Below are 12,839 nucleotides of genomic sequence, written 5' to 3' on the forward strand. Positions count from 1 at the left end.
GCGGATCTCTGGGAGTTCGAGACCAGCCTGGTCTACAGAGCTAGTTCCAGGACAGGCTCCAAAGCCACAGAGAAACCCTGTCTCGGAAAAAAAAAATATATATCATACACATAAATTAATCACTTTTAAATAAAATTTAAATATAGACCAACTCAAAAATTGAACGATTCAGGGCCAGAGAGAAGGCTCATCAGTTAAGATGACAGGCTGCTTTCCCAGAAGAGCCAGGTTTTGTTCATAGCATCCACATGGTGGCTGACTCCAGTTCCAGGAGATCTGACACTCTCTTCTGGCCTCCATGGTGTATCAGGCATGTATGTACATGCAGGCAAAACACCCACACAAATAAAATAATAATAAAAAAAAATTCTTCAGAAAGTTGAACAATTCCTCTTAAAAACTGTATGAACATCTGAATTTGGTTGTGAAATATTATGCATATGTGACAGCAGAAAAGAATGGAGGGTGGAAAGACAAACTATAGCAAAATGTCACAATTTTGGCACTGGGGAGGTAACAGCAATAGCTCTGCAAGCACGAGAACCTGAGGACCTGAGTTCAAATTCTCAGCACCCACATAAAAAGCTGACCACAGTTGTGTGTCTTCAAGTTCAGAACTGAGAAGCAGGGACAGGTGGATCCCAAGAGCTTACTGCCCAGTCAGCCTCGTAAGAAACTATGAACTTGTAGCTGAGAACCCATACCAGGTCTCAGGACATTAAGGCAGGGAGAGAAGACACTGCTGGACCTAGTGGCACATGCTTTAAAATCCCAGCACTCGGGAGGCAGAAGCAGGTGGATCTCTTCAAGTGTGATGCCTGGTCTACACAGGAGGTCCAGGTCAGCCAGAGCTGCATAGTGAGACCCTGTCTTAAGAACAAATAAAAAGTAGTATATCCACACTAGTTTAATAAAGGTGGAACACAGACAAAGGCAACCCCGTGAATAACAAACTTTGGCCAAAGTCTCTAGCTAGAAGAATAGCTTGCTTCCAAAAAGGGCTGATAGCCTTTTCCTCAATATCCTGAGTAAATAACCAAATGACACCATTCCCACAAAAAGTAAATAAAGTCTTATAAACCCAACAGAATTTCCAGATGTGAACAACTCACTAAAAATAATGGGAAACCTCACTCTCCCCTGATTTCATCCATCAGTCTGTGAAGGAAGAATTCTTTCAACACACATTTAGGTTTAGTAGATCAGGACTCTGCCTCCGTGATGCAAGAAAAACACTCTAAAGAGCCTACTATCATTTCATTTAGGGGTTTAGGAATTAAAACCCTAGCTGTTTAAAGAAGTATGCTTAACCTGATTTAAATATCACGTAACACATATGTGCACTGGAGAGTACACGCGGCCAGGACAGCAGTGAGACGGCTCAGCAGGCAAAGGACAATCTGAGTCTCATCGTCAGTACTACATGGTACAAAGAGAAAACCAACTCCCAAAAGTTGTCCTTTGATCCATATAAATAAACACACAAAAATTTAAAATGCAATTAAAATTTAAGATACTGGGATATTCATAAAGATAAATAAATTTTAGGGCTTTTGTTTGTTTTTGAGTTAGGATCTCTCTAGGTAGCCCTAACTATCCTAGTGTTCACTATACACATCATTTTAGCCTCAAAACTCACAGAGAGCCACATGCCTCTATCTCCCAAGTGTTGTGATTAAAAGTGTGTGCCACCACCCAGCCAGTTTAATATATTTTTTTAAAAATTTATTTTTGCCGGGCAGTGGTGGCACACGCCTTTAATCCCAGCACTCGGGAGGCAGAGGCAGGCGGATCTCTGTGAGTTCGAGGCCAGCCTGATCTACAAGAGCTAGTTCCAGGACAGGCACCAAAAGCTACAGAGAAACACTGTCTCGAAAATCGAAATAAATAAATAAATAAATATTCATTTTTTAAATATTTTTTTTATTTTATTTATTATGTATACAGAGCTCTGCCTGAATGTATCCCTGTAGGCCAGAAGAGGGCATCAAATCTCATTACAGATGGTTGTGAGCCACGATGTGGTTGCTGGGAATTGAACTCAGGACCTTTGGAAGAGCAGCCAGAGCTCTCAACCACTGAGCCATCTCTCCAGCCCCATAAAAATTCATTTTAAAAACACCAGTAGCTTAGTGGTGGTGGTGCACGCCTTTAATCCCAGCACTAGGGAGGCAGAGGCAGGCGGATCTCTTAAGTTCAAGACTAGCATGATCTACAAGAGTTAGTTCCATGGGGGCTGGAGAGATGGCTCAGTGGTTAAGAGCATTGCCTTCTCTTCCAAAGGTCCTGAGTTCAATTCCTGGCAACCACATGGTGGCTCACAACCATCTGGAATGAGGTCTGGTGCCCTCTTGTGGACATACACACAGACAGAATATTGTATACATAATAAATAAATAAATATTAAAAAAAAAAGAGAGTTAGTTCCAGGACAGGCTCCATAGTTACAGAGAAACCCTGTCTCGAAAAACAAAAAATCAAAAAACCGAAAAAAAAAAATGAAGTAAACAAACAAGAAGAGAAACAGAAGTTAAGAAAATCAGCTATCAGCCCAGGATCCAACATTAACTAACTGCAATTCCAATAGCACAAAATTGTGGAGAGGGAACTGTCAAAGATAAGCAAACTCCTACGAGTCAGTAAAGAAGAAGAATAGCTAAGGGCTTCACCACAAGGCTTATCAAATAGCCACACTTGGCTGGACACCTCAGATGGTGACTGGTTTTGCTTTATTCACAGGTCTATTTCTGCTATCAGAAGAAAATGATTAATCAAATATGAAAGAAGGTGATAATTGGAAAGATAACTCAACAGAAGGAGAAAACTGACTCTTGCAAGTTGTCCTGACCCACCCATCCACTCCATACAAATAAATGTAATTAAAAAAATTGTAACTATGTAAGACTTACTAGTCTCTTTTACCTTGGTTATTAGTATAATCACAAACCCATAGCATTCTTCAGTATGACAGATGAATGTGATCTAAATTCTAAATCCATTCATATTAAGAGGAAGTGGGGAGAGGCTAAAGAGCTCAGGAAAACTTTGAAGTGGTCACTAGCATATTCATAATTGGACAGGAATGGAAGAGGCCACATGAAAGAAATATGGATTCATAGGACAACAGATTAGGCACCATTTCTTAAGCTTGGAGGTTCTAGGCCAGCTAGGGCACAGAGTAAGACCCTGTCTTCAAAACAAAAGAAAAGACAGGCATAGTGCCCACACACCTTTAGTCTCAGAACTCAGGAGGAAGAGGCAAACAGATCTTTGAGTTAGGGACCAGCTTGGTTTTATATAGAAAGTTCTAAACAAACCAACGCTGTGCAGTAAGACCTTACCTGAAAAAAAAAGTAAACTAAGATTAAAAAAAAAAGGAGAAGGAAAAGATGAAGGGGGAAAGAAATTAGCATTGTCTCCATTATTTTCAACACCAAAAATATTCCCAGGGACTAGGCAGAGAGTGCAACACAGTAATAGCTGGCTTGCTTACCAAATATGGTTCAAACCTCAGCACCGCACCACACACACACACACACTCCCTCTGAACTCAAACAAGTACATGGTAGCATAGGACAGAAAGGAAAATTGCAAATTTGAGGCCAGGCAAGGTTACATAGCATAACTCTGTCTCAAAAATATAATTCAAAAAATATGAATCTAAAGGGATGATTCTAATTCCAGAACTCTGGAAGCAGAGGCAAGTGGCTTTGAGTCTAAGGCCAGCCTGGTCTATATAATGAGTTCCAGGCTATAGTGTATACAAAAAAAAAAATATATCAAAGGCTGGAGGTATGGCTAGTGGGCAAAACCCTTGTCTCACAAGTCTGAGGACCTGAGTTTGACTGCCCAGAACCATGTCTGTAATCCCAGTGCTCTGCAGCAATGACGGGAGGCAGAGGCCAGGAACAGCTCAGAAGTGGATCAGCTAGTCTGGTGCATACAGTGGAAATAACAAAAGACTTCCCCTTGAATAGGTGAAAAGCGAAGACCAATGTAGGGCCCTGGTCTCCCTTATTTCTGGGGTGCATTTGCGGGGACAGTTTATGATCATCTAACTAAGCTTTCTGTGTGTTTCTGTGCTATCCCTGCCCCGCCTGGTGGTTAACTACAGGGCATTTACTCCATTGTTAATATGGTAATTTTTCACCTGTCTGGGCGGAGATCCTTGTACAACAGCTAGATACATAAGGATTTCCCCAAGTCTGAATAAACTGGCATTTGGCTGATCTCCTTTTGAATGACCCTGGTCTCTCTGTGTGATCTTTCAATCTCCAGGCCCTTGCTCGACTCGCGTTCGGTACAGTGGCACGCAAACTGTACCAAGGGTGTAACACAAAATCGGGTGTTACAGACCAACACCCAACATCTCCCTGTGACCTCCAGATGAAAGCCATGGCACATGAATACTCGAATTTACATACATAATCACACATATGTGTACACAAAGATTGAAAATAAATAAAAATGTAAAATATGAATCAAATTTGCTCTAATGGTACTAATGTAACACTAGGAAACACAAATCTCTCGAGACTTCCCCTCTGACTTTGTGCCATACTTTCTACCCAACAATCTGTGTGGTACTGGTTTGGTTATTAGCTATATGGACTCAGCTATGAAAGAAGAAACATACCTAGGATGGTAATGCACACTGGTAAATTATGGCTGAATTTGGAAGGCTGAGGCAACAGAGCCATGAGTTCAAGGACAGCCTGGACTATATAGTGAGCCTGTCTCACCAACAACAATACCAAAAACAATTACAAGCAAAAATCTTCAAGACTGTTTCCTCAAGGCAAGATGGTCACTGTAAGAAAATGGGGTATAAATAAATACAGAATCATGACACGCAGAAAACAGAATGGAACAGTGAAGAACCAAGATGAAAGGACTGTGGCAAATGGAGTCTTAATGTCAGACATGTCTGGAGTATTAGACTGGAACAGGGAATAAAAGGCTCCTACGGAAGCTGGGCATAGTAGTGCACACCTGTAATCCTAGGCAATAAAGAAAGGACGGCCAGAAGTTCAAGACTAGTCTTAGCTGCGTGAGACCCTGTCTCAAAAACAAACAAACAAAAGAACTAGAGACCACAATAGTAGAGTCAATAAAAATGAACCAAAAGGGCACAATAGAAAAAAGTTAAGATTGAAAAAAATTAAAATTCTTAATAGAAAATTACTATACAATCTAGAACTGTTGTATATAAAAGAGTAATATTATGCTTACTACTTAGAAACATGGAGACCAGAAGCAGCTGTGTCCCTCAGAGAACTGACAGTGCTCTCCTTTCCATCCTCATCAGAAACAAAACACGTATGAAACAAAGCACATCACGACGTCCCTCCATTCTACAAGGAGAGCTGCTACAATACCCTCCTTTTCTAGAGAAGAGGTGCTGCAGATTAAACATGCGCTCCACCTCAGGGCCTAGAGACACAGTTTTCCAACTAAAGTTTTGACAGAAGTAAGCTAGAGCACAGAGAGTGAAAGGGGAAAGCAATCACCTTTTTAAGCACCTTCATGGCAAATATCTTCCCAGTATTTGCTCCTGTTACTTTTCGTACTTGAAAAACCTGGACAAAGAAAGGAGTGTTGACATGTTACCAAAAGTCAAACTATGCAGGCCATCTTCCATAATACCCATTTATAAGAAACATGTCATACTGTTGTTTATACTGTAAAAAGTACATCACAAAGACTGTGCATAAAAAGGGTCGGTTACAAAAGGCCACATTTTAAGATTTACTAGAGAAAACTGTTAATGTGTGACTTTCTGTGGTTTTCTGTCACCTGATGGTAGTGTTGGAAAATATCCAACTAAACAGCACTCACAAAATCCTAGTTCACTTAACACAAACTATCAGTGTTCCCAACTTAAAACGCAAATTTCTCAGTTTTTTACATAAATTTATACCCGGGATACAACTGTTATTATTTCGTACAATACTAAACTAACCAACAGATTCTCACCCACTGCACTAAGATGTCTTCTAACCCAGCACTTTTAATCCACATGTAAGCTTCGAAGTGTTACATATTCCAGCATGCCTTAACCTTAAACTAAAAATGTCACACTTCTAAAAACTAACATTAGGATGGTACAGATAGTCCTTAACCTAAACAAGTTGTTAAACTCTCTTAGAAGGGAATGTCTGGGGTATAGCTGTCTTGGGCAGACATATAAAGATAAGGTCTTAAATTAGAAAGCCTAGGGCAAAACTATGAAACCCCTTTCTTACAGTCTTTCATCTTTCCTATTTCTTAGACACTGCAAGTCAAAGAAAACATATTCAGATTCAACCCTCAGGAAGAGACAATTAAACGTGCATGAAGTGAGGAGTGATCTACCCATGTTTAAAGGGGAATCCTACAGGAGGTGCCACTGGGCCAAAGAACAGAGCACGGCTTCAGCAGCGAACTGGCTGACACATCAGCTGCTAATATTAAGGGTCAACATTATGTCTGTGTGAGTGATAGGAAAGGTGGGAACTGAACTTACACCCTCAAATTATGCAAGTCAGGGTTAGATCCTACACTGATGAATGGAATCAAGCTACCCAAGTCAAAGACAGCTATTTCAAAAACACTTCCTACCTTTCCATAGCCCCCTTTACCAAGTACCCGAAGTAGCTCAAAACATTCTGGTCTGATTTTTTCTGGCCCTCTGTTCACACTAGTTTCTGAGATTTCAAATTTCTCACAATGTTCCATGCCTCTGGGAAGAAAAGCAAAACCAGAAGTAAATTTGCAAAAAGTTCAATTATATCCAACACATTGTTAGAAAGAAGAAAAGAATATAATCCAGTTAGGTAACTGACAGTAAATGAGTATCTGTGATCTAAGTGAAGTGATGACTGGGTCAAGATCAGGGTGGACTGTAACTGCTCATCTGCTTGCCCACATAACATACCATTATTATTTATTTTCTTAAATATCAAGCACCCCAGCTAAACTAAAAATTAGAACATGTTTACTAAGCTGATGAAGTAAACAAGTCTTCTGGTTATTCAAATTTAGTTCATTTAAAATGTCCATGGAATCACTTATTACCTAGCAGAAAATCTAGGATCTTTCAGAAATGACTCGATTAGTTATTATATAACCCAGGGCTATCTCAAAATGATTAAGTAACCCAAGCTAGCCTCAAATTCATCCTCCTGCCTCAATCTCCTGAATGCAGGATCATAGGCACTCACCACCACACCATGGATTGTTTTGTTTAAAATTCTTGATAATAAAATAAATCTGCATTTCTTCCCATGTCTAGCTTTTCCAAGTTACTTGCTTAAAGTTTCCAAAAAAGGAGTGGCAACTGTGCAGGTCATGCACATGCTTCTTTTTTCTTCTTTTTTTTTTTTTTTTTTTTGTTTTGGTTTGGTTTGGTTTTTCGAGACAGGGTTTCTCTGTGGCTTTGGAGCCTGTCCTGGAACTAGCTCTGTAGACCAGGCTGGTCTCGAACTCACAGAGATCCGCCTGCCTCTGCCTCCCGAGTGCTGGGATTAAAGGCGTGCGCCACCATCGCCCGGCTATGTACATGCTCCTTATGTGAGTAGCCGGTCTTCTCGATCTCTTGTCATGCTCTTTACTGAAGGGTGGGGTAAGGAGTAGATTCATCACATACTCACCTAACAGAATCCGTTCAACTTGACTTAAAATTGCATTAATCTGTCAGAATATTGTATTGAAGTATTTTGGGGATACTATCATAATTTTTTTCAATAAGAAAAAGTTACAAATACAGTTTTCTATATTAAATGAGTCAAAATTCACTGGGTAGTGGTGGCACACATCTTTAATTCTAACACTTGGGAGGCAGATGAATGAATCTGAGTTCCAGGCCAGCCTGGTCTACATAGTGACTTTCAGGGCAGCCATGGCTACACAGCAAACCATGTCTTGAAAAAAATAATCAACTTGAATTCATATTTAGTATACTCTGAATCTTCATCTTTTTTTACACACAGAATATTAAAATTCTCATGTTATATTCAGCAACTCAACAAACAACTTTGTAAATATGAGCTGTTTAAAAACAGATTATTAGCTAGAATCCCTTGAGGTTATCAGCAGGTACAGCCTACTTGAAAACACAATGGAAGTTTATTCAGATACACTTACAGTTCATATGGTCCAACTCCCCCATGGTCCATGCTTTCATTTAACTGACCCTGAAAAATATTTTAAGTTTTAGAAATAAATAACATCAGAAACTCAAAATTTAAGATGTACAGTGCTTTATCTCATAATTCACAGAGAATAAAAGAAATAAAATCAGCTGAAAATTTCTACTTCACTATCAAACAAACATGCTACTAAACAAAATACAGTACACAAACAATACTATGGAGTATTTTAAAGTTTTTTAAGTTTTTCTTTTTTGTTTGTTTCTTTGTTTTGACACACGGTTTTTCTGTGTACCCTTGGCTATCCTGGAACTCAATCTATAGACCATGCTGGCCTTGAACTCAAAGATCGTCCTGCCTCTGCCTCGGAGTGCTGGGATTAAAGGTATGCATTACTACCACCTGGCTAATTTTTTTCATTTTATACTGCTAACTACAACAGCTACTCATTCATAACCTAAAACAAAGCCAAGTGAGTTTTCCTTCAGCAAAGTGAGTTTTCCTTCAGCAATTATACTTATCAGCTATTAAAAATATGATTTTTATTCTGAAGCCAAAGGCATTACATTCTAAGATACTAAGTCAAATTATATGCTTCTGTTGGGTAGAGGAACATGTCATGAGCTCAGCCTAAGGCAACCAACCGCATCTAGTCCAAGATATATAATGTGCATTGTGGCTAAACAAAGCAAAGTAATTCACCAGCCAATCTAATGATTAAACATCACACTGGCCACTGAGTAAGTGAAAATTGTAATTAACCTATTATGTACTGACAATGAACAACCCTAAAACTAAATTGAGAAAATGCTACTCAGAACAGAATCAGTAAAAATAGCATAGATGCCCAGGTACGGTAGCACATGCCTTTGATACCAACACCTGGGAGGCCAAGGCAACTATTTCTCTGTGAATTCAAAACCAACCAGGTCTACATTTGAGACCCTGCTTCACAAAACAAACAATGGAAAAACAAAATAAAAAAACACAACAACTTAGATGATGTGGGGCCGGAGAGCTGGCTCAGGAGTGAGAGAAAGAGTGTGCTGTTTTTCCAGAGAACCCAGAATCAATTCCCAGGACCAAAACAAGCAACTCACAACAGTTTGTAACTGCAGCATGGGCAGGACTGGGGGAGAATTTGAAACCTTTTTCTGTCTTCCTCAGGCACCTCCAGTCATGAGCACAGACACACATATACACAAAATTTAAAATTTAAAAAATATATATGTATATGTATTTAAGTATAGCTTAGATGTTGAGCATGGTACTACACGCCTGTAATCTAAGCATTTGAAAGATGCAGGAAGGAGAAATGCTTAAACAGTGAATTCCAGGCTAACCACAGTGAAACAGCAAGACTCTAAATAAATAAATAAATGAAAAAGGTAGGGGGGAGAGCCACACCTGGTATAAAAGGCCTGTAATCAATTCTAACTACTTGATTAAGAGACTGAGATCATAAATTTAAGACCTGCCACAGAGTACATTTACAGCCATCCTGAATGACTTGGTATATCAAAAACAAAAGGTCTTGGGATATATCTCAGAGGTACAGCACTGGGGTGGAATGTGCAAAGTCCTGGGTTTGATCCCCAGCACATTTAGCTCCTCCACTCCTGCATAAGAAAAGATGATAAGAAAACCCACAGAAAGCCGGGCGGTGGTAGCGCACGCCTTTAATCCCAGCACTCGGGAGGCAGAGGCAGGCAGATCTCTGTGAGTTTGAGGCCAGCCTGGTCTACAAGAGCTAGTTCCAGGACAGGCTCCAAAGCTACGGAGAAACCCTGTCTCGAAAAACTAAAAAAAAAATGAAAATAAAAAAAAAGAAAACCCACAGAAAAGGAATAAAAAGATAACAATTTTGAAAAACAAGTTAAACTCTGAATAGGTTTTTCTCCAAAAAAGACATAAAATGAACAATAACCCACAAATATTCAGCATTAGTACTAGAAGACAGATGGATAGAGACATAAGCTACATCTTCCCATTTACTAAGACTATAGAAAAGGCAAGAGGGAAGAAACCATTATACCCTGCTAGTGTGAATGTGAAATGGTGTAAGAACTTCAGAAAATAGTCTGGCAATCTCTTAAGAAGTTCAACATAGCAGGGTGATGGTGGCGCACGCCTTTAATCCCAGCACTCGGGAGGCAGAGGCAGGCGGATCTCTGTGAGTTCAAGACCAGCCTGGTCTACAGAGCTAGTTCCAGGACAGGCTCCAAAGCCACAGAGAAACCCTGTCTCGAAAAAACAACAACAACAAAAAGTTCAACATAGGGGCTTTGGAGATGGCTCAGAGGTTAAGAGCACTAACTTTTTCCATAGGACCTGAGTTTAATTCCTAGCAACCACATGGTGGCTGACAACTGTCTATAATGAGATCTGGCGCCCTCTTTTGGCCTGCAGGGATACATGCACATGCAGGTAGAACACTGCATACATAAAAGTAATCTTTTTTTTTTTTTTGGTTTTTCGAGACAGGGTTAGGTAGCTTTGGAGCCTCTCCTGGAACTCCCTTTGTAGACCAGGCTGGCCTCGAACTCACAGAGATCCACCTGCCTCTGCCTCCCAAGTGCTGGGATTAAAGGTGTGCACCACCAACGCCTGGCCAAAGCAAACAAAAAAAAGTAGTACTTCAACATAGCCTGATTGGACAGGTGGCTCAGGAGTTAAGAGCACTGGCTGCTCCTCCAGAGAATCTAGGTTACATTTCTAGCATCCACATAGTAGCTCACAGGTGTCTGTAATTCTAATTCAAGGAATCTGACATTTTCTGGCCTCTGGGGCAATATACATGCAAGTGGCACACAAACATATGCAGACAAAACACACCTACAAATAAAACACTTTTTAAAAAGTTAAACAGCTGGGTGGTGGTGGCGCACACCTTTAATCCTAGCACTCAGGAGGCAGAGGCAAGCAGATCTCTGTGAGTTCAAAGCCAGCCTGGTCTACAAGAGCTAGTTCCGGGACAGGCTCCAAAAACTACAGAGAAACCCCATCTTGGAAGAAAAAAAAAAAAAAAAGGCTGGGCATGGTGGTACACCTTTAGTTCCAGAACTCTAGAGGCAGGAGGATATCTGTGAGTTCAAGGCCAGCCTGGTCTATGTGGGAGTACCAAGACAGCTACCTTATGTAGGGAGACTCTATCTTAAACAAACAAAAAGATTAAATATAACCAGTCAGAGCTGGAGAGATAGCTCATTTACTAAGAGCAATGGCTGCTCTTCCAGAAGATCAGGGTTCATTTCCCAGAATCCATATGGCAGGTTCATAAGTATCAATAATTCCAGTTCCGGGGCATACAATGCCTTCTTCTGGCCTCCAAGAGTACTACACACATGTGGTATGCAAGCAAAATAGCCATATGCATTAAAAAAAAAAGTTGGGGGCTGGAGCAATGGCCTTAGAGGCTAAGAGCACTCCTTGTTCTTCCAGGGCTCCTGAGTTCAGTTCCCACCAACCACATGGTGGCTCACAACCATCTACAATGACATCTGGTGTCCTCTTCTGGCCTGCAAGCATGTGCACAGGTAGAACACTGTATACATAATAAATAAATAAGTCTTTTTTAAAAAAAAAAGTTTTGCATGGTGGATAACACTTTTAATTGCTACTGGAAGGCAGAGGTGGACAGATCTCTGTGAGTTCCAGACTAGCCTGCTCTATACAGAGTTTTAGGTCAGGCTAGACAAGGCTTCAGTCAGACCCAGTATCCAAAAAAAAAAAAAAAATCAATAAACCAGCGTTTTAGTTTCTGGCCGCCATACAATCATGGCTGCACTTTAAAGACAAATGACTAACTTCTCTCAGATGTGATTAAACTGTTACATAATTGTCTTTTTTTTAATGTTGGCTTTACTTAATTCTAAATTAAAGATCACAGAGTAGTTAGCAAAGAGCCTCCTTGGAAGCCACCTCGGCAGACATGCCCCCAGGCTGTGGCTCATTTCCGGAGCTGCTCCACCACCTGCACTTGCACCTGCACTAACTTCCTACCCCTACCGTTACTTTCTAGAACAGAGACTTCAGTGACACAATTCTTTTCTGCCACTCACCGTACTTCTACAAAAAATCTCAGTAAGACATGTAGGTACACATTGAAATACACATTGACAACATTCTTTCAAAGGAAATTCTTCCCTCAGAATTATTTCCTGCTACTTTAAGATTCACCTGTGTGGAGGCTGATGGCTCAGAGGTTAAGAGCACTGGCTGCTCTTCCAGAGGTCCTGGGTTCAATTCCCAACACCATATAGAACTGCAGTTCCATGGATCCTATAGTGATATTTCATTTGTATTTTAATAAATAAAGCTTGCCTGAAGATCAGAGAGTAAAACAGCCACAGTGGTCAGCCTTACAGACCAGGCAGGCGTGGCACACACCTTTAATCTTAGCACTAGAGAGGAATATAAAACAGGAGGAGACAGGTGTCAGCTCAGTCTCATTACCAGATGCAGGATTACCATTTTGGACTGAAGTAGAGGTAAAAGTCAGTGGGTGGCTGTTTAACTTTTCTGACCTTCAGGTTAAACCCAATATCTGTCTCTGGGTTTTTATTAATCATGCTACAGAATCCCATCCCATACCCTCTTCTGGTGTGCGAGCATGCATGCAGGCAAAACACCCACACACATTAGATAGATAGATAGATAGATAGATAGATAGATAGATAGATAGATAGATAGATAGATAGATAGATAGAT

The 12,839-nt window shown here is 40.4% G+C and overlaps 1 protein-coding gene across 2 annotated transcripts in view; it reads right to left on the minus strand.

The window, feature by feature from the left end:
* The window catches only part of Rps6kb1 (ribosomal protein S6 kinase B1), a 40,613-nt gene that overhangs the window by 21,966 nt on the left and 5,808 nt on the right, over nucleotides 1-12,839 (minus strand). For both annotated transcript variants that reach the window (XM_005350462.2, XM_013347562.2), the window contains exons 2-4: nucleotides 8,125-8,174; nucleotides 6,601-6,721; nucleotides 5,511-5,579 (exon numbers count right to left, since the gene is read on the minus strand). In XM_005350462.2, coding sequence (XP_005350519.1) covers nucleotides 5,511-5,579; nucleotides 6,601-6,721; nucleotides 8,125-8,174 — 240 coding nt within the window. The remainder of the gene's footprint in view (nucleotides 1-5,510; nucleotides 5,580-6,600; nucleotides 6,722-8,124; nucleotides 8,175-12,839) is intronic.

This window comes from Microtus ochrogaster, chromosome 7, assembly GCF_000317375.1.
Source record: "Microtus ochrogaster isolate Prairie Vole_2 chromosome 7, MicOch1.0, whole genome shotgun sequence".
In the NCBI taxonomy this organism is placed as follows: domain Eukaryota; kingdom Metazoa; phylum Chordata; class Mammalia; order Rodentia; family Cricetidae; genus Microtus; species Microtus ochrogaster.